The sequence below is a fragment of the Neoarius graeffei genome, chromosome 23 (genome assembly GCF_027579695.1).
Source record: "Neoarius graeffei isolate fNeoGra1 chromosome 23, fNeoGra1.pri, whole genome shotgun sequence".
Classification (NCBI taxonomy): domain Eukaryota; kingdom Metazoa; phylum Chordata; class Actinopteri; order Siluriformes; family Ariidae; genus Neoarius; species Neoarius graeffei.
This window is the reverse complement of record NC_083591.1, coordinates 24,724,052-24,748,906: the sequence shown is the minus strand read 5'-3', so window position 1 is coordinate 24,748,906 and position 24,855 is coordinate 24,724,052. Positions and strand designations below refer to the sequence as shown.

The following is a 24,855-nucleotide window of genomic DNA, read 5'->3' as shown; positions in this document are numbered from 1 at the left end:
CACTTTAGTATTATTTGCACTCATCACCTACACTGCCTCAATAACTTACACATGCAATTGGATATTGCACATTTCTCCTTATCATCTACAGCATTCTTTTCTTTCTAGACAGTCCATGTCCAACTCTCATATAAAGACAAGAGAGACAAACTTAATTTCAGTGTAAGCTTATGACGACAATAAATATATAATATTCTATTTGTTTCATTCTAAATTTTTTCAACCATCTATTTAATTTGAATTCACTTATTTGTAATTCGTTCAATCATTGATTTATTGTTTTAGAATTCTTTTTATTTCCATTTTTGGTTATTTTGTGCACTCTTTTATTGTCCTCATTTATTTCCCAATGTTTCCCTTTATTTTCTGCATTTCATGCCCCGTATGCAAAGGCAGGCGCCTGTTTTTCACTTTTTACATCGTGATCGCGCACCAACCTGAGCATGCACTGTGTGTGCAGCACATCATTGAGTCCTGATGGCCACGGAAGCTCATTTCCGCAGATGCTGAGGGAGGATCGGCATTCTGTGTGTTTCTATTTCGTTTCTACTGACCGCCAGAGGCGGTGCTTTCAGCACATGGATATCCATCACACGAACGTGCAGGTCGAGTAATAGTAACAACAAAGTCACGTGTGACCTGGGTGACGTCACCCCGTGACCCCGGCATAAAAGACCGGTAAACCCAGGAAGTGACCTCTTACATCTTCTCGCGTTTGCAGGTTGCGAGTTGGATTGAAATTTGGACAAAGCGCTGTGGTAGTTTCGTTACCCGTAGGGTTGGGGCTGTGCTTATGCACCCTCCAAGAAACTGCGCTAAGTCCACCAACTCTTTTCTTCTTGTCGTTGATTTATTACTCCGTAAGCTGAGCGCTCTCGCTCGGTGGAGTTAGCTGATTAGCCCTCCGGGGCGGTGTCCTCACCGCTGGAGGCCGGCTTGTTTTCGCTTCAGGTAAGCGGGTTTCATTTATTTAAATTAAAGCGGCGTTCCTCTCGCCGCTGTTTATCAGTTCTGCGGCGCTCGGCGCCTATCCTTGTTAATATTATTAACCACCTTGTTTTGTGTAGCCTCGCCGCCGGCCTGTTCACAGGCCGGCTGTCTTGTGTGTTGTATTCGTATTGATTTATTACTCCGTTAAGCTGAGCGCTCTCGCTCGGTGGAGTTAGTTGATTAGCCCTCCGGGGCGGTGTCCTCACCGCTGGAGGCCGGCTTGTCCTCATTCAGGTAAGCGGTTTTCATTTATTTAATTTAAAGCGGTGTTCCTCGCCGCTGTTTATCAGTTCTGTGGCGCACTGCGCCTATCTTTGTTAATATTATTAACCGCCTTATTTTGTGTAGCCTTGTCTCCGGCCTGCTCACAGGCCGGCGGTCTTGTGTGTTGTATTCGTATTGTTACTCCGTTAAGCTGAGCGCTCTCGCTCGGTGGAGTTAGCTGACTAGCCCTCCGGGGCGGTGTCCTCGCCGCTGGAGGCTGGCTTGTTGTCGCCCAGGTAAGCGGTTTTCATTCATCTAAATTAAAACGGTGTTTCTCGCCGCTGCTTATCAGTGCTGTGGCGCACGGCGCTTATCCTTGTTAATATTCCCGACCACGGGTGTGTTCGCCCGGTCGTTTTTCATTACCGCCTGATTGTTTATTTTGGGCTGCTTACTTGGGGTGTTCTCGCCCTATTTTTTAAGTTCCCTTCTGCCAGCCAGGCGTCATGGACCTCTTCTCTCGCTGCGCTAACTGCCGGTCCCCCTCGAACCGGAGGACGGCCACCGCGAGTGCCCCTCATGCCTGGGTATTGATCACCTGCGGCAGGGGCTGACGGACATGGCCTGCGCAGACTGCATGTGCCTGAGCGTGGCTGCGCGGACCGCCAGGCTGGCTCGGCTGGATTCTCCGTCTGACATCCCCCGGGCCTCGGGGGGACAGGACACGGTGTCGGCTGCAGCAGCGGGGCCCAGCAAGCGCCGTGGGTTCCCCCACACGTCTTCGCTTCTAAGGCGAAAAAGAAGCGCTCGGGCGATTTGGCTCAGAAGGTGGAGGTGATGTCCACCGAGCTGGAGGAGATGAAGGCCCTGCTGGCGAATCTTCAGCCTCCGCCACAGGGGGCAGTGTTCCCGCAGCCACCCCTTCTGCCTGGCAGCCCGACTGTTCACCATCACCACCGCTTCTGTCACCGGCCGTTGATGCACGCGGCCTGGATGAACTGTCGATCCGGGCTTCGGAGAGCTTTGACTGCGGTGGGTCCGATGGTCACGGCTCCACCTCTCCGGCCGGTTCCCAGGCCACCAGCCATGGCACCGTGGCAGCGTCGGAAGGCGGATGCTCATCCATCCAGCCAACGCTGAGGGCTGCATTGGCCCGTCTGGGGTTGGACACGCCCCGGTGGCCCAGCATCAGAGCGCTTTCTTCAGAGGTCCCACATAGCCTTCCTCGTTGTCTGTTCCGCCCTCGGCCTCATACATCGAGGAGTTACAGAGGTGTTGGGCGGACCCTAGATGCCTTCCCACCTCCCTAGTGACTGCAGGGCCCTGGCGGCAATGCAGGACACCCCTACCTATGGCCTCCTGCAGATGCCCAACATTGAGAAGCGGCTTTCATTCATTTAAATTAAAGCGGTGTTTCTCACCGCTGTTTATCAGTTCTGTGGCGCACAGTGCCTATCCTTGTTAATATTATCAACCGCTTGTTTTGTGTAGCCTTGTCTCCGGCCTGCTCACGGGCCGGCTGTCTTGTGTGTTATATTCGTATTGTTTGTTACTCCGTTAAGCTGAGCGCTCTCGCTCGGTGGAGTTAGCTGACTAGCCCTCCGAGGCGTGTCCTCGCTGCTGGAGGCCGGTTTGTTGTCGCTCAGGTAAGCGGTCTTCATTCATTTAAATTAAAGCGGTGTTTCTCGCCGCTGTTTATCAGTTCTGTAGCGCACGGCGCCATCCTTGTTAATATTCCCGACCACGGGTGTGTTCGCCCGGTCGTTTATTTTTTATTTCCGCCTGATAGTTTATTTTGGGCTACTTACTTGGAGCGTTCTCGCCCTATTTAAGTTCCCTTCTGCCAGCCAGGTGTCATGGACCCCCAGACGCTGGAGGGGACGAGCGCGGCATCACGGGAGCTGTGTGACGCGGCTCCAGGCCTTTGCCTACTCGTCGCGGGAACTGGGCCGGCTGATGTCGTATCTCACCCTCGGCCGCCAGCAGATATGGCGGGCACAGTCCCCTCTGGCCGAGCCCGACCGGCGTGTGCTGCACTCTCTCCCTGTTGTCCCCGGGGAGCTGTTTGGCGAAACCACTCAGCAAGCCCTGGATCGGAGTGCCCAGGTCATCTAGGTGTAACAGCAGTTCGCTGGCCCCCGCCAGGCCCACCACCATGGCAATGCTGCCCAGTCCTTTAGGGGGCCCACACCGACTCTGTCTCGGCCACGCACCCGCCAGGAGACCAGACGGGTTGATGACTTTCGCCGCCCCACCACCTCCCGGACCCGCGGTGCCGCCCCCTACACCCAGTCCACTCCTCGTCGCCCCCATGGTGACCGACGGGGGCGCTCTGGACGGCGCTGACATCAGCGCGCCGGCGGTCGGCCGCTTTTCCAGCGAACAGCTCCAAAGCTGGAGAGCGTTGACCCCTGGGTGCTGGTGACCCTCACTGAGGGTTACCGCATCCAGTTCTGCCGCCGTCCACCACGTTTCATGGGGTCAAACACACCACCGTGAGCCATCCGGGGAAGTCCCTCGTCCCCCGGCAGGAAATCGCCACCCTCCTGGAGAAAGGAGCAGTCTCTCCCGTCGACAGGCAGAGACAGCAAGGTGGGTTCTACTCCAGGTATTTTCTGGTTCCGAAGGACGGCGGTATCCGCCCGATCCTCGACCTGAGGTCCCTCAATTCCCACTTGAGGACCATGAGATTCCGCATGCTGCGTACAGCGGATGTCTTACACCACATCCAGGCGGGCGACTGGTTTGTCACCTTCGACCTGAAAGACGCCTACTTCCATGCTCCCATTGTGCCACACCACAGGCAGTTCCTGCGGTTTGCCTTCGAGGGCCAGGCTTTCGAGTTCAATGTTCTGCCCTTTGGGATATCGCTGGCACCCCGTGTGTTCACCGGGTGTGCGGCAGCGGCATCGGCACTACTTCAGGCAAGGGGTTTGCGTGTCCTGCCTTACCTGGACGACTGGCTTGTCTGTTCACGGTCAGCAGCTCAGGCCCGCACCAACATCGCGACTGTGCTCTCGCATGTCGTAGAGCTGGGGCTCAGGGTGAATTACAAGAAGAGCTCGCTGGTGCCCAGCCAGGAGACGACTTTCTTGGGCATGCACCTGGATTCGAGGTCGTTGATGGTAACTCCCTCCCAGACCAGGATCCAACATCCGCCTACTGCTTGGCCGCTTCGGACGGGGTAGGTCACTCGCCCTGAAGACCTTTCAGCGCCTGCTGGGCATGCTTACGGCAGCCTCCTCTCTGGTCCCGCTGGGACTTCTGGACTTACGCCGCTTCAGAGGTGGTTCAACGGTCTCCACCTCCACCCGGTGCTGCACGGGCGCAGCACATCAACGTGCTGGAGCTACGGGCTGTGTTCCTCGGCCTACAGCACTTCCTCCCAGGCCTGACCGGCAGACACGTTCTGGTGCGGACGGACAACGCTACGGTAGTGTACTACATCAACCACCAGGGAGGCACAAAGTCCCTCCAGTGCTTGGAAGTGGCTGGCCAACTTCTGCGGTGGGCCATCGACATCTCTTGAGCCTGCGTGCCATGTACTTGCCAGGCACTGCCAACAGGGCAGCAGATCTGCTGTCCCGCCAGGACCCCGATCCCGGGGAATGGAGACTCAACCCAGCGGTGGTTCTCGCCATCTGGGAACGTTTTGGCAGGGCAGAGGTGGACCTCTTTGCTTGCCAGGAATCGACACACTGCCCTCTGTGGTTCAGCCTCCACGGCCCCAGTCCCCTGGGCCAGGATGCGCTGGCGCATGCTTGGCCGAGGCAACTGCTGTATGCCCCCCCCCCCTCTGCTGCTGATCGTGCCAACCCTACACAGGGTTGCGATGGACCACCACGGGCTGCTGCTTGTCGCCCCCCCGGTGGCCGGGCCAAGTGTGGTTCCCAAGTTGCTGCAACTTCTGAACGGCGACCCCTGGTGCCTGCCAGTGAGGACTGACCTGCTATCACAGCTGGGAGGGCAGATCTGGCACCCGGATCCAGCCCGTCTGCAGCTCTGGGTATGGCCGCTGAAGGGCCGGACCCCCTGCGAGGTCCTTGTGAGCCGGCAGTGGTCAACACCATTGCAAGCTCTCGGGCACCCCCCACCAATGCCCTCTATGCCAACAGATGGAGGCTTTTCTCCAACTGGTGCTTAACTCGGGGGGAGGAGCCTACATGCTGCCCCCTGCCGACCATTCGACTGTTCCGCCAGTCTCTGCTTTGATAAGGGTCTTACCCCTGCCACCATCAAGGTCTATGCAGCTGCCATCTCTGCTCAGCATGCCAGAGTTGGGGGAAGGACCGTGGGGTCCCACGCCTTGGTGGCACGTTTCTTGAAGGGTGCTCTCCGGTTGAGACCCCCCCGACGGAGCCGGGTACCCACATGGGACCTTCATTGGTGCTGCAGGCTCTCTGCGACGCACCGTTCTGAGCCCCTGCTCATGGCAGACATTTCATGGCTCTCCCTGAAGACTGCTTTTCTTCTGGCCATTACATCGACGAGGCGTGTCGGGGAACTACACGCGCTGTCAGTCAGTGGGGAGTGCCTGCAGTGGCACTCCGGCGACAGTGGGGTCACCCTGTGGCCTAACCCCTCTTTCCTCCCGAAGACCCTCTCTGCTACCTTCGTCAACCAGCCCCTTAGCCTTGCGGCGTTCGAGGCGGGCCATGGTGAGAGGTCGGAACTTTTGTGCCCAGTTCGCGCCCTCAGGGTGTACGTGTCGCGTACAGAGGGCTTCCGTAGGAGTGACGCCCTGTTTCTGCGCCACACAGGACCGACGAGGGGTCTGGCGCTCTCTAAGCAGAGGCTATCCAAGTGGATAGCCGAGGCCATATTACATGCCTACAGGCACAGTGGCTTCCCGATTCCTCCGGCTGTCAGGGCGCACTCTGCACGGGGCGTGGTGGCCTCATGGGCATCACTGAAGGGCGTGCCCCTTTCAGACATATGCAGCGCAGCCTCCTGGGCTTCCAGCTGCACCTTCACCAGGTTTTACCGTCTTAATGTCGTCCCACATAATCCTGTGGCGACGGCTGTCATTCCAGGCCCGTCGCAGCAGCACTGGGTACGGGTAGGCACTCCTCATGACCTGGTTGGTATTAGTCATCCATGTGCTGAAAGCACCGCCTCTGGCGGTCAGTAGAAACGAAATAGAACGAGGGTTATGTATATAACCGCGGTTCTATGAGTTTCGGATGACTGCCAGAGCTTGGCAGTCACTCGGAGTGTACACGAGAAGATTTGCCAAGAGGTCACTTCCTGGGTTTACCGGTCTTTTATGCCGGGGTCACGGGGTGACGTCACCCAGGTCACACGTGACTTTGTTGTTACTATTACTCGACCTGCACGTTCGTGTGATGGATATCCATGTGCTGAAAGCACCGCCTCTGGCGGTCATCCGAAACTCATAGAACCGCGGTTATATACATAACCCTCGTTTTCGGTGCTGTTTATGGCGTCCTTTTAATTCGGCTAATTGTAAAACACCCCAATGATGTTTCCAGTTCAAGCACGTGTAAGTCCCTCTTGATAGAGTCACCTACTGAAAGCTGTAAATACAGAGAGAGAGAGAGAGAGACTTTGTTCAAAACGGCCCTCCAGCTCAGATGGTGGCGGTAATGCGCGCCGCTCCTGAATTGGCTTAAAACGTCAAAGAAGAAGTTGTAGTTGTAGCGGCGATTTAATTGTTGAACAGACTTGTTTTTTGAACGCAGAAAGAAGAGAAGCAAGGGAAATGTGGTGGAAGTTGCTGTAGTCTAAAGAGACTGTTGATGGTCACACTTCTTTCACTTGCAGCAGTAAGATGTCTTGGCAAGTTTTGTTTTGCTGTGTTTTTCCTTTTTTTTTCTAAGGCGTATATGGCATTAGAATAAAGCAATGAGCTAAGATGCAATGTGCCTGTTTAAAAACGTCGGGAACTAAAGACGGGTGAGTTTTATAATAAAGTGCTGTGAAACCCATGAGGTGGGGAGCCATGTGCTCGTGCAGGTGGTGGGACAGATTGTTTGTTTGATTTGCACCAAGAGGTTTCCTTTCTGTCAGCCAGCGATTGAAGAAGTAACTGAGTCCCAAATGACTTCAGCGTACATTATAAATAGGCTGTAGTGCTCCTCAGCTTTCGCTTACGGCCATACCAGCCTGAGAACGCCCGATCTCGTCTGATCTCGGAAGCTAAGCAGGGTCGGGCCTGGTTAGTACTTGGATGGGAGACCGCCTGGGAATACCAGGTGCTGTAAGCTTTTTCACTTCAAACTCTCTGCTTCCACTTTTCAAACACAAAACCTCCTTCAGTTTTCACCAAATTGTTACCACACAAACACAGTATGGAGAGACACGTCTCACAAAATCATAAATAAATCAATCACCTGAACAGAACATTATTTCTTTTTCACAAAATTATCTTCACAGTATCCGTGTTGCCTTTACTGACGTCTTTCTTCATTCATACATGTCTTCATCCATGCATTCCTCTATATTTTTTGTTTCTCTGTTGACTTTTTCAAGTAACATTTTTGGGATAAAGTTATTCATTCATAGCAGCAAATAAATTATATACAGTGGATATACAAAGTGTACACACCCTGTTAAAATGATAGATTTTTCTAATGTAAAAAAAATATGAGACAATAAATAATTTCAAAACCTTTCCCACCTGTAATGTGACCTACAGTTGTGTTCAAAATAATAGTAGTGTGTTTAAAAACGTGAGTAAACCTCAAAATCAAAATCCTTATAATAGTTTTTATTTCCATGCATTGGGAACACTGCACATTATATTCTACATCAAAACATGAAGAAAAATGTATCAATATTTTAATTACTTTACAGAAAATGAAGAAAAATGAACATTGGGCTGTTCAAAAAAATAGCAGTGTCTGCATTTTTCATTACAAACTCCAAATATTTACTGTATAAACTGAAAAAATCTTAAGGATTTAGTATTCCTGTGAATCACTAAACTAATATTTAGTTGTATAACCACGGTTTCTGAGAACTTCTGGCACCTGTGAACAGGTATTCCAGCCCAGGATGATTTGACAACATTCCACAATTCCTCTGCATTTCTTGGTTTTGCCTCAGAAACAGCATTTTTGATGTCACCCCACAAGTTTTCTATCTGATTAAGGTCCGGGGATTGGGCTGGCCACTCCATAACTTTCATTTTGTTGGTCTTGAACCCTGATGCTGCTCGCTTACTGGTGTGTTTAGGGTCGTTGTCTTGTTGAAACACCCATTTCAAGGGCATTTCCTCTTCAGCATAAGGCAACATGACCTCCTCAAGTATTTTGATATATGCAAACTGATCCATGATCCCTGGTATGCGATAAATGGGCCCAACACCACAGTAAGAGAAACATTCCCATATCATGATGCTTGCACCACCATGCTTCACTGTCTTCAGAGTGTACTGTGGCTTGAATTCAGTGTTTGGGGGTCGTCTGAAAAACTGTCTGTGGCTCTTGGACCCATAAAGAACAATTTTACTTTCATCAGTCCACAAAATGTTTTTCCATTTCTCTTTAGGCCAGTCGATGTGTTCTTTGGCAAATTGTATCCTCTTCAGCACGTCTTTTTTTTAACAGTGGAACTTTGCGGGGGCTTCTTGCCGATTGATTAGCTTCACACAGGCATCTTCTAATTGTCACAGTACTCACAGGTAACTTCAGACCATCTTTGATCACCCTGGAGCTGATCATTGGCTGAGTCTTTGCCATTCTGGCTATTCTTCGAGCCATTCGAATGGTAGTCTTCTGTTTTCTTCCACGTCTCTCTGGTTTTGCTGTCCATTTTAAAGCACTGGAGATCATTTTAGCTGAGCAGCCCATCATTTTCTGCACTTCTTTACAGTATACGTTTTACCTCTCCAATCAACGTTTTAGTCAAAGCACGCTGTTCTTCTGAACAATGTCTGGAATGACCCATGTTTCTCAGGTTTTCAGAGAGAAATGGATGTACAACATGTGCTGGCTTCATCCTTAAATTAGGGCCACCTGATTGACACCTGTTTTTTCACAGAATGAATGATCTCACTAATTAAACTCCACACTGCTATTATTTTGAACACGTCCCTTTCACTTAATTATTCGATTACACAGACTCAGGAGCATGCATATCATGAATGTTGGGTATGTTGGTTTTCTATGACTCTACTACACCTACTGGTAAATTATTTGCCATGTAGTAATATAATTTCCACCAAAAACAGTGATTGATCTGGTTAGTCGTGTTGGACTGCTATTATTTTGAACACAAGTGTATAACCTGTACAATTCAATTGAAAAACAAACAAATCTGTTAGGGGGGAAAGCATAAAAAAAAACCCGTACAATAAGCTGGTTGCATAAGTGTGCACACCCTTAAACTAATACTTTGTTGAAGCAGCTTTTGATTTAATTACAGCATTCAGTCTTTTTGGGCAGGAGTCTATCAGCCTGCCACATCTAGACTTGGCAATATTTGCCCACTCTTCCTTGCAAAAGTGCTCCAAATCTGTCAGATTGCGAGGGCATCTCGTGTGCAAAGCCCTCTTCAGGTCACCCCGCAGATTTTCAATTGGATTTCGATCTGGGCTCTGGCTGGGCCATTCCAAAACTTTAATTTTCTTCTAGTGAAGCCATTCTTTTGTTGATTTTGATGTATGCTTGGGGTCATTGTCATGCTGAAAGATGAAATTCCTCTTTATCCTCAGCTTTCTAGCAGACACCTGAAGGTTTTGGGCCAAAATTGACTGGTATTTAGAACTGTTCATAATTCCTTCCACCTTGACTAGAGCCCCTGTTTCAGCTGAAGAAAAACAACCCCAAAACATGACGCTGCCACCACCATGCTTCACCGTGGTGTTCTTTTGGTGATGTGCAGTGTTGGTTTTGTGCCAAACATACCTTTTGGAACTATGGCCAAAAAATTCAACCTTGGTTTCACCAGACCATAATACATTTTCCCAATTGCTTTATGGAGAGTTGATGTATTTTTTTTTTTTTTTGCAAAATTTAACTGGGCCTAGATGGTTTTCTTTGTAAGAAAAGGTTTCCGTCTTGCGACCCTACCCCATAGTCCAGACATATGGAGAATACGGGAAATTGTTGTCACATGTAGTACACAACCACTACTTGCCAGAAATTCCTCCAGCTCCTTCAGTGTTGCTGTAGGCCTCTTGGCAGCCTCCCTGACCAGTTTTTGTCTTGTCTTTTCATCAATTTTGGAGGGACGTCCAGTTCTCGGTCATGTCACTGTTGTCCCATATTTTCCCCACTTCTTGATGACTGTCTTCACTGTGCTCCATGGTATATGTAATGCTGTGGAAATTTTTTTTGTACCCTAATCCTGACTGATACCTTTCAACAATGAGATCCCTTTGCTACTGTGGCAGCGGGGGCATGGTCAAGCATCGGTCTGTGAATGGAGGGCGGAGTCACTGCACCTGACAGGAATTAACCTGTGTTTGTGTGCCTTCCCCAGTGAACGCGCCCTATAAGAGGAGAAGGAGAGCCGAGGAAGGGAGCTTCTCCCCAACCTGGATACTTGTATGCGTGCGTGAGTGAAATATTAAGCTGAAAAGCTGTAATAAACGAGTCTGTTGAGAACTCAGTTCTGGCCTACCGTGCTTCTGTGCCCCACCCACTTAGACACTTGTTACAGCTACTTTGTAAGCTCTCTGCGAACCATGGCATTTGCTGGAGGATGCAACTGAGGAAATGTCAGGAAAATCCTACTCGGACAGCTGAACTTTATTTGGGGTTAATCAGAGTCATTTTAATTGATGGCAGGTGTGAACCCAAAAATAATGGATGCTGGAATTAAATCAAAAGGTGCTTCAACAAAGTATTAGTTTAAGGGTGTGCACACTTATGCAACCAGCTTATTGTACGTTTTTTAAAAATGTTTTCCCCCCCTAACAGATTTGTTTGTTTTTCAACTGAATTGTACAGGTTATAGGTCACATTAAAGTTGGGAAAAGCTTTGAAATTATTATCGTGGTCTCAGTTTTTTACATCATTTTAACAGGGTGTGTACACTTTTTATATCCACTGTATGTTCCAAGGTAAGATGGGCTTCCTGTAGAAGATTTGCTTGTCACAATTCTTGATGTTATTACTCTTGTGACTATTGATTGGTATCACTGTTAATAGTAGTAGTCGTAGTAGCAGGAGGAATATAATACCTTTCAGACATTTCTTTTGATGATTATTACTACGTTGGGTTTCCTTGCTCGACAGTACCACATACTCCATACCTGATTTGTGTATCTGCTCCTGCAACTTTGCACATTCCCATACCCTGCTGCTTTACGTGGCAGCAGTGGATTGCTCTCTGTCACTGTGAAATTCTGCTCTTCTACTGTTTCACTGCACTATTATTCATGGGACTGTTGTCTCACTTTAGTATTATTTGCACTCATCACCTACACTGCCTCAATAACTCGCACATACAGTTGGATATTGCACATTTCTCCTTATCATCTACAGCATTCTTTTCTTTCTAGACAGTCCATGTCCAACTCTCATATAAAGACAGGAGAGACAAACTTAATCTCAGTGTAAGCTTATGATGAGAAGAAACATATATTCTATTTGTTTCATTCTAAATTTTTTCATTTTTGAACCATCTATTTAATTTGAATTCACTTATTTGTAATTCGTTCAATCATTGATTTATTTATTTGTTTCAGTTAAGTTAAAGTCCTTCCCGCGCCATGTGGCGCATCGGGCGGCGCCGATCTCCGTTTCCGCAGCCCTCGGCCTCTCGCCTATTACATAGCTAGGGTTACAGAGGGGGGCTAGTCCTCTGGTAACCATGAGAGTTTAACTCCCCACTCGCATCTGTATTGCAGCGTGCCTTGCCAGATGGTAGTAGGTACCATTTTTATGATGGTCTTTGGTATAACCCGACCGTGAATAGACGAGTTCACAAACACGGCAACGCGCAAGGAGTTGTGGGAAAGGTCAAAGGTTAAGGCCTCATAAACGAGCGGAAGTAGAGCACGTCAACAATGGCGGAGGCTACAGGCTCGCTGTGGGGACACTGTTGTGTTGTCGATTGCCACAATGGACGTCGACTGCTTGAACAGTGGATACGAGAAGACTGTAGTGTACATTTAAGTGAGTGTATACAGAAAAAATGATGTGAATCCAAGCACACAGTTTAACATAAAAGTTTGTTTATATCCCGACCTTGTCAGCTGTCAGATTCATGTTCATGGACCCGCCTTGATTTTCACTCTTGCCCATAATCGTCTGTAGTGAGTATTATCATGAATGCGATCACTTCCCGTCGCTGAGTACCCTTATTCAAAGACATCATTAGCCAACCCCTTGTATCTGTGCGTTTAATTGATCTAGTAGATCTTGTTTATTTCAGTATCTATCCAATCTAGCTTCTTCACATTTATATGATGTAATTTTAGGATTCAAGCACAATGTTGGCGCCTGCACATGCCCTCCACCTTTCTTGCTGTTCACCTTTCCTACTGAAAGGCAGAATCCTGATGCACAGAAAGAATGGATTCAGCGCATTAACAGGAAGGACTGGAAACCAGACAGGTTCGATGATTTGATAAATATGCAAATTGTTTTATTCTTTATTTATGAAAAATCATTAAATATAAAACTGCATAGAAAGCAATCACCACTGCATTTATAAATTACCACAAAGGCATCCAGGTACTATTTAAACTAATGCTTTTAACTAACCTTGTGTATAAAATTATGAGAGTACTAATAGTATTATTTATTTTTGCATTTTATTACAGAAAGACATTTCTACGTTAACATCATCTTCTGGACAATATGATGCAATGCATTCTGGAGCTGCATATTGCAAGACACATGAATCTCTGTTGGATGCGTATAGTGCTGCCATCAACTCCTGAAGGGAAGGACTTTGCAAATTCTGTGACTTTAAACACTGAGACGATGAATTAGTACTGTTCTTTTTCTTGCCATACCTTGGTTTCACCCACTCCAAATCCCCCATCTCCATCACATCTGGACCGGTTGTCTTTCCCTTCGGTTGCGTCCACTGAGATGGCATGTCAGTGACAGACTTGTTCGTAAATCCCTGTTGCCAGGCGAAGTCCATCTTGAACAGCACAGCCGCAACATGGTTGCAGGTGGACGACAGCCTGAAGTGAAAAAGCATATTTACAAATAAATGAGGAAAATGTAATATTAAAATACCAAACCACAAATATGAAATTATAACAATTAATGTGTTGTAATAATTTTAACAATCAATCAGATGGCTAACAAGATTTTAATAACAGATGTTAACTAATTCAGGGGTTTTCAAAGTGTGGGAGAGTCAGCCCCCCCTCGGAGAGCAAATAAACAACAGCGCCCCCCCTTACAATTTTTGTTGTTGCTATACTTAATGTTCCATTCGTATTTAAAAAAAATGGTTGTTGTACACATTATTTTTTCTTTTTCACATTTTAAACATCTCATAGCATCGTTAGCTAGCACCTCTTTGCAGACAACACACTGTGGCAGTGGAGCATCTTCAGGTCCAGTCCATGAAAATCCAAACTTTAAATAATCGTGGTCATACTTCCTTCTTTTTCCAGTCCCCCAGGATTCCGCGGGCCTTTTTTGTGATTGTTGCGGGCTAAAATGTCTGATGTTGCGGGGGTTTCCAAAAAAATTGCGATGAAAGTTGCGGTGTTTAGGTTTTTGTTGCGATTACATTGCGGGAGGAAGTGAAAGTTGCGAGAAATTGTTGCGATTTTCTCTTTTTGTGATTAAAATTGAGTGATATGTTAAATATTAAGTTATTACTGAAAAACTATTGATTAAAAAAAAACAGACACTGAGAAATGGTCCTATAAACAACTTTACCAATATAAAAGATTACCAGGACTACAAAAATGCAGAAAAATAGGCTTTACTTATCCAAATGCACCTGTTGGTTCAAAAGTTAAAGTGCATAGAACCTCACAGCACAACATGAAGTTACCTTAAAATATAATATAAATGCCTCAGCTTTCATGTAAGAAAAAAAAAACTATTAATACTAGTACTGTGTGCAGGCAGTCTCACCTGAATACTAAATTAAACAATAATTATAAACTAATAAAATAAATGGCTCAGGCTTCATAGAAGAAAAAAAAAACAATTTGAACAGAATCTCACAGTATGATGCTGAAGCTGCCTAAACAATGGAAAATAAAATACCATTTTGGCAAAAATGTTGGCATCCATTAATTTCTTGTATTAAGTAAAAAAAAAAATAAAGTGCACACAGTCCTTCACTGTAAACATAACACACTTTCAGTAACAGAATTTAAGCCTACATAAACACTGACTCGCACATCATGCAATGTTGCCAGATACTGCTGACGTTTTCCAGTCCAAAATATATTCAAAACCCGCCAAAATGCACTTGAAACCGCCAATCGGGCAACACTGCGCGCATGCGGCTTCTCTTGAACATAGACATCCGGAAGTAAGGCGGAAGGTAGTTTGTCGATGTCACCTCAAGACGATGCCAACGGTTGGTCAAATTTGCGGGAAAGTTGCGGTGATTGGATATAATTGCAACACCGCCCTGAATTCGCGGGGATTGGTTGAATTTGCGCTGAAGTTGCAAATCGCAACATCCTGGAGGCTCTGTTTTTCTTTGCTTGGCCGTCTCCTCACTCCCTGTAGCTTTAGGTACTAAAAATCGATCCATTTTGTCCCTCACGTTGCGCCCCCCCTGAAGAACTCTGGCACCCCCCAGGGAGGGCGCGCCCCACACTTTGAAAAGCCCTGAACTAATAAAAAAAAAACAATGAGAATATACTGCACTGTGTATAATGTATGAAGACTTTTAAACAATGCTACCACAATTTCAGAATTACTAATCTATGATGCATCTAATTACCAAACACACTGATTTAGACTGCACGGCGATGTCATGAGGACTATTGTTGAAGACTTTGAGCGAACCACACAAATGACTTCTTATAAAATACCACTGGAAAAAGCATAATCAACTCAACAAGTTAACTTTTAAACAATTAAAACACTTAAGTACATAAACATTTTCTTAAATAATTTATATTATAATTGTGATTTATCTTACACAGCAAAGCAGGAGCAGTAAGCAGATAACACCGTGCCTCGTTTCTTGTTGATGCAAATCCACACTTGGTGGTCCTCGTCATTTCTCCTCTGTGAACGACCACTTTCCGTCTTCATAAAACAATAGGGGCTATCGCTTATCCCATGATACAGTGTTTCTCTAACAAAGTTTGATGCGAAATAGCTGTATGCCTTGCCCTCCTTGTACTCTCCCATTAATCGATGCTCCAGATCAACTTCATTGTTGACTTTCAGGTAAGTTGAAATGTCTGTAATCATTGTTGGCGGCCACTGGCTCATGCCGTTCGTCTCACCCACCCATCCATATTTCAGTTCAAGGGGATCTGGGAGCTCCTTTCCATCGATGCAGAGTAGCTTTCTGTAGCATTCTGATCTGTGAAAATTAGAGTAGACTATGTATTAGAATAGAAAATTAGAATAACTATGTACTATAGTTATATATCTAGCTCTATAGTTCAGTTTTCATGTCGACTCCAATTAATACACTAGTAGAATCTATCACTAGTTTAGTAGGCCAAAACTCTTTTTTTCAATTTTTGACTGTACCAGCCTGAAAAAACTTGCGACAGTCAAATGGAAAAAAAGCAAGCTGGTCATGTTGTACTGGACTAATCTATGACTGATGAGTATAGTAAGTGATACTAGTACTGATACAATAAAACAGACGACTGTAATCTGGTAGGCAGCACGACCTGTCAAAAACTGCAGTGGGCGTGGCAGTATCACCGGGTACATACCTCGATTTTTCTTCGTCTTCCTTGGATGGTACAGGCTGGATTTTCAAAATATCTGTGGCATATGCAAGCGCCCTTAACTCTTCTACCCCCATGGTAGTTGGCATTCCCCGTTCTCTCATATGCCTCTGCAATTCTGCCTTCTTCCATAAGGCGCATTTCCTAAGGGTTGGCTTGTTTGCTGCCATGTTTTCATCTCCGATGAGGCCTCGACCTTTGACCCCTGCGCATGCGCGGTAATACGTGTGAACTGGTCTATAGATAGTTTTCACTGACATCACGGCATTCCGGGGAACGCCCTCCAGCCGCCATCTTGTGGGACAAACAAAACGGACCATCGCCATTACCGGCTACGTTATCTCGGACGAATTTATGAAGTTATATAGTCAGTTTTCTAAAATAAAGATCAATGTTGGCAAAATCAAGAAAACAGAAGTATATAGATACATTAGACGACATCTCACGACAACAGTATGCAGCCAAACTGGCCTTGATTGGGGGAATTGACCCCTACGAAGTGGACAAAGATGCATTTTCAAGTGACTATGCAGGGCTGCCAAAAGCCTGCTCCAAAGCCTGAAACTGACTTCATCAAACTTTAAAGGCTGTCTGATATATAGAGTAGAGTGGGGGAAAAAGCCCCCCTTAAGGAAAATTCAGTTTTTCTCCAAGTTGAAATGAACCATGTGTTTAGTTTTAATCATAGTTTTTGACAACAGTGACATGAACAATAATGCTACCTAAAGTTTGCCTAAAGTTAATACTTAATTTTTTTTTTTAACAAAAACAAACATTGTGCCAAGGGGGCCTTTTACCCCCCCCGTGGGGTAAAAGGCCCCCTGAGGTGGGGCAATAGGCCCCCTCACTCAAAAAAAGCTGTTTGGATAGCAAAAGTGTTTACTTAAGCCTATAATGTGAAAGAAACAAGAAAATCTCATCTCATTATCTCTAGCCGCTTTATCCTTCTACAGGGTCGCAGGCAAGCTGGAGCCTATCCCAGCTGACTATGGGCGAAAGGCGGGGTACACCCTGGACAAGTCGCCAGGTCATCACAGGGCTGACACATAGACACAGACAACCATTCACACTCACATTCACACCTACGGTCAATTTAGAGTCACCAGTTAACCTAACCTGCATGTCTTTGGACTGTGGGGGAAACCGGAGCACCCGGAGGAAACCCACGCGGACAACATGCAAACTCCGCACAGAAAGGCCCTCGCCGGCCCCGGGGCTCGAACCCAGGACCTTCTTGCTGTGAGGCGACAGCGCTAACCACTACACCACCGTGCCGCCCGAAACAAGAAAATATCCCTGAATTAATGAATAGATGCATTATTTTATTATATTTCGCATTTTAATTTCAATTTTTTTTAAAATTTCAATTATTTTTAATATTAAGTTCAAATTACTTGCTTTACTCAACCAGGTAAGCGAGATGTTATTAAAAACTATGTATTTGCTATTCAGAAATGTATGAAATACAGTAATTATGATAAAAGGAAACGATGCCCCCTGGGGGCCATTTACCCCGCCATTAAGGGGGCGTTTTACCCCACAGACTACACTTTTACAAAAAAGGGTCTTACTTTCAAAATGTGATTCAACTTTTTATACCTAATGTATTTTTTTTAACGTACTGACTTGTCTACTCATACCACATACACAGCTGTGATATCTGACGAAATAGCAGCTATCTAAATACAGTTTTACTGATATCTGAAAATTATATCACTTACCATGAAATTTGATTTCTCTCCGCTGCATTGCTGATATGCGATCCACAGCGGATATTTGAATATCCCCGTTGTCAAGCCAGTCCATAGCAACAATAGAAATGTAACTTTGCGCCATCTGGTGGTTATTTTGGGTAAAACAGGCCGGGGGCGTATTACCCCACTCTACAACTTTATGTATTCACAGCGCGCCTTTTGGCGGATGCCGCCTTTTTCATGGCTGAATCGCGCAGATCCGATTTTTTTTTTAGGGGGGGCGTTGGAGTGTCTGATTATAATTTCAAAGTAAATTCTGTATTAAAATTACTAAATAAGCAAATCCGTTACAGTCCATGAAACGGGAAGTATAAGGATGAGAAAAAACCAGTTTAAATCAGAAAGCTGCGCACATTTGCGCAGTCCTGCACACCACTCGGGCTGCACAAATGTGCGCAGCTTTCCGATTTAAACTGTTTTTTTCTCATCCTTATACTTCCTGTTTCATGGACTGTAACGGATTTGCTTATTTAGTAATTTTAATACAGAATTTACTTTGAAATTATAATCAGACACTCCAACGCCCCCCTAAAAAAAAAATCGGATCTGCGCGATTCAGGCGGCATCCGCCAAAAGGCGCGCTGTTTGCATCCCAAACACAAATCAAATCATACAGAATAGACCTAAAATGTTTTTCAAAAATGACCCTTGCATGAGTGAAGTGACAAGTGCCAAATAGAAACGTGACAAACGAGCGATATTAAGTGTACATTACAATGTAAACGTACACTCAGCGGTTCCAGTTAAGCATTCTCCAGAGATTGTTCACATGATGTTTTGGTTTCCAAAAACAAACTTAAACACAATTGATTATATAAACAACTTACCACTTATAAAATGATCGGAGCAGACTTTGCTGTGTTTGGAAGGCTGATAATCCTTGCGGTTGATTCTCGCAAGCCATAGATTTCTCCTTTGTATGCTGAGTTTCTTTGTTTGCTCGCCTTCGTGCTCCCGTACAGTGGGAATTCCATAAAAGCTCCGCTTGACGTCATCATCTGACCTACTACGACAGCCGTGAATACAACAGGTGTGCACCATTGCTAGCTTTAAATAGCCTGCTTGGGTTCTTTTGAAGACTTTGTACTCGCGCGTTACAATGTGTGCTCAGTCACCCGTACGGTAAGCTTGACCCGCAAGATGGCCGCCACTAGGGAATCCCCGACTCTGTGACGTCATGTGAAAACTATACGCTACCACGAGGCGGTCTATTTATTTGTTTATTTTTACTTTAATTTGTTTGTGCACTCTTTTATTGTCCTCATTCATTTCCTAATTTTTCCCTTTATTTTCTGCATTTCATGACCCGTATGCAAAGGCAGGCGCCTGTTTTTCACTTTTTATATCGTGATCGCGCACCAACCTGAGCATGCACTGTGTGTGCAGCACATCATTGAGTCCTGATGGCCACGGAAGCTCATTTCCGCAGATGCTGAGGGAGGATCGGCATTCTGTGTGTTTTTCGGTGCTGTTTATGGCGTCCTTTTAATTCGGCTAATTGTAAAACACGCCAATGATGTTTCCAGTTCAAGCACGTGTAAGTCCCTCTTGATAGAGTCATCTACTCATCTCATCTCATTATCTCTAGCCGCTTTATCCTTCTACAGGGTCGCAGGCAAGCTGGAGCCTATCCCAGCTGACTACGGGCGAAAGGCGGGGTACAGAGAGAGAGAGACTTTGTTCAAAACGGCCCTCCAGCTCAGATGGTGGCGGTAATGCGCGCCGCTCCTGAATTGGCTTAAAACGTCAAAGAAGAAGTTGTAGTTGTAGCGGCGATTTAATTGTTGAACAGACTTGTTTTTTGAACGCAGAAAGAAGAGAAGCAAGGGAAATGTGGTGGAAGTTGCTGTAGTCTAAAGAGACTGTTGATGGTCACACTTCTTTCACTTGCAGCAGTAAGATGTCTTGGCAAGTTTTGTTTTGCTGTGTTTTTCCTTTTTTTTCTAAGGCGTATATGGCATTAGAATAAAGCAATGAGCTAAGATGCAATGTGCCTGTTTAAAAACGTCGGGAACTAAAGACGGGTGAGTTTTATAATAAAGTGCTGTGAAACCCATGAGGTGGGGAGCCATGTGCTCGTGCAGGTGGTGGGACAGATTGTTTGTTTGATTTGCACCAAGAGGTTTCCTTTCTGTCAGCCAGCGATTGAAGAAGTAACTGAGTCCCAAATGACTTCAGCGTACATTATAAATAGGCTGTAGTGCTCCTTAGCTTTCGCTTACGGCCATACCAGCCTGAGAACGCCCGATCTCGTCTGATCTCGGAAGCTAAGCAGGGTCGGGCCTGGTTAGTACTTGGATGGGAGACCGCCTGGGAATACCAGGTGCTGTAAGCTTTTTCACTTCAAACTCTCTGCTTCCACTTTTCAAACACAAAACCTCCTTCAGTTTTCACCAAATTGTTACCACACAAACACAGTATGGAGAGACACGTCTCACAAAATCATAAATAAATTAATCACCTGAACAGAAAATTATTTCTTTTTCACAAAATCATCTTCACAGTATCCGTGTTGCCTTTACTGACATCTTTCGTCATTCATACATGTCTTCATCCATGCATTCATCCTTGTAAAAGTTGTATTTGCTTTTAGAGCTAGCGATAACAGGTGGCACGGTGGTGTAGTGGTTAGCGCTGTCGCCTCACAGCAAGAAGGTCCGGGTTCGAGCCCTGTGGCCGGTGAGGGCCTTTCTGTGTGGAGTTTGCATGTTCTCCCCGTGTCTGTGTGGGTTTCCTCCGGGTGCTCCGGTTTCCCCCACAGTCCAAAGACATGCAGGTTAGGTTAACTGGTGACTCTAAATTGACCGTAGGTGTGAATGGTTGTCTGTGTCTATGTGTCAGCCCTGTGATGACCTGGCGACTTGTCCAGGGTGTACCCCGCCTTTCGCCCGTAGTCAGCTGGAATAGGCTCCAGCTTGCCTGCGACTCTGTAGAAGGATAAAGTGGCTAGAGATAATGAGAATGGGATGAGCTAGCGATAACATTGCAATAGCTATGCAGTCTGGTTAGTCAAATGACTTTCTATGGATTTTCCCGCCAAGTTGCCATACCCTTGTCCACGGGTAATGTTAACACATGGCTAGTTAACTTGGACATGGTTAATTAGCATGTAAAAATGGAGTTACGTTAACATGAAGAACATTAACTTATCTGAAGTCCTTTCAGAAAGGTTTTAGCATAATCTTGCCAAATAAACAAAATGTAGAAATCTTTCTCTTCTAGTAACGTTAGTTACCCAGTATGATTTTGAGTTTGAAAAGATTTTGTAAGCATGTCAGGTGGAGCTTCACTGATTAGCTAGCTTAACATTACACCACCATGATTCCACAGGCAGCTTCATATGTGCATGAATACATACACTTGCACGCATGTGCTCACACACAACCTGTGAGATGGACAGTATCGTACTAGTCAGTCACAACAAATTGTTGGCATTTTTTGTTTTGATGTCAGATGATGGTCTTGAATTTTTTTGTCTTGCTTAAAGCAGTGTTGCTGTTGGGCAGTTATTAAGCTTGAGGTGTGGATCTGGGTTTTAATCAGGTTGGATTGTCATTTTTATTTTCTCAGCAAGCTGCATTTACAGCTATTCCACTGTCTTCCTGGTTAACATACATGTACATATGTGCACACACTGCCAGAGCTGGGTCAGAACACGACCATGCTGCTTTGTGGGGGTGAGTGTTACAATAATCTCATCTCATTATCTGTAGCCGCTTTATCCTGTTCTACAGGGTCGCAGGCAAGCTGGAGCCTATCCCAGCTGACTACGGGCGAAAGGCGGGGAATGAAAGGGGGACCTGGACAAGTCACCAGGTCATTACAGGGCTGACACATAGACACAGACAACCATTCACACTCACGGTCAATTTAGAGTCACCAGTTAACCTAATCTGCATGTCTTTGGACTGTGGGGGAAACCGGAGCACCCAGAGGAAACCCACATGGACACAGGGAGAACATGCAAACTCCACACAGAAAGGCCCTCATCAGCCACGGGGCTCGAACCTGGACCTTCTTGCTGTGAGGCAACAGTGCTAACCAATTGAGGTATTTCACTCACGTGACCAAGTCATGTGATGCTGCCATTTTGGACGGCACGGCTCGAATCAGTTTGAATGTGAGGAAGGCGACAAACGAAAAACATAAAAGAAAAAGGAGCGAGATGCAGAAAACACCTTCACTATCCAGCGACGTAGGGCATTTACAGGACGAGCAGAGGGAGAGGTATTTGCAAAAATTGAGGTTAGCAGGCTTAGAGAACGACGTTTACCTGCTTCCACCAGGATTGTTCACTGACGTACGGAAGTACACGAAGCCCTCGTCTTTACCTGACTTCAGCCCACATGATCTGTATACCTATGTCGTTAAAAACCCATCGCCATACACAGGTATTGATCTGAAAGCGTATAAGAGTTTGGATGCCTACAAATATTTTGTGTCAGGCTGGGTAACATGCCTACATCAGTGGGTCGTCCCTGGAGCCGGTGGTCGCCATCTGATTACAGCTAAGGTTTGTTCACGTTTTCATTTACTTTCGGTCCTCAGGATAAACAAAATGTTATTAAATGTCATTGTAATAACTTCTTAGTCTGTTGAGACATGGCCCGTTATAAATTTGCTGTTACCAGGCAATGACCAAGAACTGTATTATTAGGGTCGGTGTAGTTGTAGCAGTGTATTAGCAACTAGCTGTTAGCACTAGCTAATGTCAACAACATCGTAGCTAGTATGTTACTGTAGCAATATTTACGTTCAGTCATTTGGATGACTGTTAAAACCTTTCAGTCTCAAGTTTTTCCTTTACTGGATTTACTAGTTTACTGAGCTAGCGCGCTCGGCCAAGCCGGGAGCCATCGCGCGCTCTCCGGCCGAGCCGGGAGCCATCGCGCGCTCTCCGGCCGAGCCGGGAGCCATCGCGCGCTCTCCGGCCGAGCCGGGAGCCATCGCGCGCTCGGCGGCCGAGCCGGGAGCCATCGCGCGCTCGGCGGCCGAGCCGGGAGCCATCGCGCGCTCGGCGGCCGAGCCGGGAGCCATCGCGCGCTCGGCGGCCGAGCCGGGAGCCATCGCGCGCTCGGCGGCCGAGCCGGGAGCCATCGCGCGCTCTCCGGCCGAGCCGGGAGCCATCGCGCGCTCTCCGGCCGAGCCGGGAGCCATCGCGCGCTAGCTCAGTAAACTAGTAAATCCAGTAAAGGAAAAACTTGAGACTGAAAGGTTTTAACAGTCATCCAAATGACTGAACGTAAATATTGCTACAGTAACATACCAGCTACTGTTGTTGACATTAGCTAGCTTGCCGTCCAAAATGGTGGACACCGGGGCGTCACGTGACCCTGTGACGTCAGGTGAAATACCTCAATACACCACCGTACTGCCCCTGTTTCAATAATTTTTTTTGTTATAATAATAATAAAAAGACAGTGGTTCTTTTTCAGTTCAGTTGTGTTTCATTTTGTAACATTCTACCAGGTGTTTATTCTACAGGTTCTACAAGCTAGTCAGTAAATCCAGTCGGTTGTTTCAGAGGCATTAGGTTTTGTAAGCATTGTGGCAATAATACAACAATGCGTTGACAGATAATGTACTTTTAATACTTAAGTATTTTTAAAAGCAAGTACTTCAGTACTTTAACTGAAGTAAAAAAATTGACTGTACAACTTTCACTTGTATTGAAGTAATATGACCAGTGGGATCTGTACTTTGACTTAAGTAATGAAGCTGGGTACTTTGTCCACCTCTGTTGACAAGTACTAGCGTTCTAAGCGTGGATTTTCATGTTTTCGAGCTTTTGACACTTTATCGTAATAATAGTCAGGGTAACATTTACAATCATGTCTGACATGAGTTTTCTTCAAAATGATGTGAAAAGAATCACATAATTTCACAAAATGATGTGAAAAGAAGTTGTTCAGCGTGATACAACATACTTTGTGTCTCTGAGCGCATCAAACAGTTTTCCTGGCGCAGTAGCGCCTTGAGAGTGGTAAGATGGCGCCCAGCTGACTTCACTCGGACGAGCCTCTGAACTCTCCAGAGTTGTGTTTTGTTTTGATGCTGTGCCATGTATATCATGCACTGCGGTTAAATATATGTCGAATTACATTCATATCATGTCTATGCAGTACAATATATAGCCTCCTAATAATACATGCTTTTGTTTTTATACTTTATATATTGTGGACACAAGTGTGGTACCAGTATAAACCGGATTAAATGTGAAATATGCATGTTGCAACTGGCATTTGGCTCACTGAACCCACTGGGCAGTTTCTACAAGAAAGAGGTTTGCACCAAGAGGATTTCCTCTCTGTTTGACAGCAATTAAAGACGTGACTTCAGCGTACACTATAAATAGGCTGTAGTGCTCCTGTTCTTTCGCTTACGGCCATACCAGCCTGAGAACGCCCGATCTCGTCTGATCTCGGAAGCTAAGCAGGGTCGGGCCTGGTTAGTACTTGGATGGGAGACCGCCTGGGAATACCAGGTGCTGTAAGCTTTTTCACTTCAAACTCTCTGCTTCCACTTTTCAAACACAAAACCTCCTTCAGTTTTCACCAAATTGTTACCACACACACACACAGTATGGAGAGAAACGTCTCACAAAATCATAAATAAATCAATCACCTGAACAGAACATTATTTCTTTTTCACAAAATCTTCACAGTATCCATGTTGCCTTTACTGACGTCTTTCGTCATTCATACATGTCTTCATCCATGCATTCCTCTATATTTTTTCTCTGTTGACTTTTTCAAGTAACATTTTTGGGATAAAGTTATTCATTCATAGCAGGAAATAAATTATATACAGTGGATATACAAAGTGTACACACCCTGTTAAAATGATAGATTTTTCTCATCATCTCAAGCCGCTTTATCCTTCTACAGGGTCACAGGCAAGCTGGAGCCTATCCCAGCTGACTACGGGCGAAAGGTGGGGTACACCCTGGACAAGTCGCCAGGTCATCACAGGGCTGACACATAGACAACCATTCACACCTACGGTCAATTTAGAGTCACCAGTTAACCTAACCTGCATGTCTTCGGACTGTGGGGGAAACCGGAGCACCCGGAGGAAACTCACGCG

General features: G+C 46.0%; 1 protein-coding gene and 3 non-coding genes across 4 annotated transcripts; 3 read left to right on the top strand and 1 right to left on the bottom strand.

Annotated features, from left to right (window-relative positions):
• Positions 1-7,302: 7,302 nt before the first annotated feature.
• On the top strand, positions 7,303-7,421 carry LOC132871995 (5S ribosomal RNA). Its single transcript, XR_009651361.1, has one exon. It is a non-coding gene; the product is annotated as a 5S ribosomal RNA (ribosomal RNA).
• Positions 7,422-12,909: 5,488 nt separating this feature from the next.
• On the bottom strand, positions 12,910-16,275 carry LOC132871271 (uncharacterized). The gene is made up of 3 exons (XM_060905391.1): positions 16,001-16,275; positions 15,244-15,636; positions 12,910-13,303 (listed from the first exon to the last, which is right to left on the bottom strand). The coding sequence occupies exons 1-3, from the start codon at positions 16,273-16,275 to the stop codon at positions 12,910-12,912; spliced, it is 1,062 nt and encodes a 353-aa protein (XP_060761374.1).
• A 3,710-nt stretch (positions 16,276-19,985) lies between these two features.
• On the top strand, positions 19,986-20,104 carry LOC132871994 (5S ribosomal RNA). Its single transcript, XR_009651360.1, has one exon. It is a non-coding gene; the product is annotated as a 5S ribosomal RNA (ribosomal RNA).
• Positions 20,105-24,146: 4,042 nt separating this feature from the next.
• Positions 24,147-24,265, top strand: LOC132871993 (5S ribosomal RNA). The gene has a single exon (XR_009651359.1). It is a non-coding gene; the product is annotated as a 5S ribosomal RNA (ribosomal RNA).
• The last annotated feature ends 590 nt before the right edge of the window (positions 24,266-24,855 follow it).

What these genes read in the sequence shown, in the direction of transcription:
- LOC132871271 (XM_060905391.1), bottom strand. Translation starts at nt 16,275, where the DNA reads ATGTCAGTGAAAACTATCTATAGACCAGTTCACACGTATTACCGCGCA. An exon ending in GAAGACGAAGAAAAATCGAG is followed by an intron (nt 15,637 to 16,000) that starts GTATGTACCCGG and finishes TAATTTTCACAG; the next exon opens with ATCAGAATGCTACAGAAAGC. An exon ending in TACTGCTCCTGCTTTGCTGT is followed by an intron (nt 13,304 to 15,243) that starts GTAAGATAAATC and finishes TTTTCACTTCAG; the next exon opens with GCTGTCGTCCACCTGCAACC.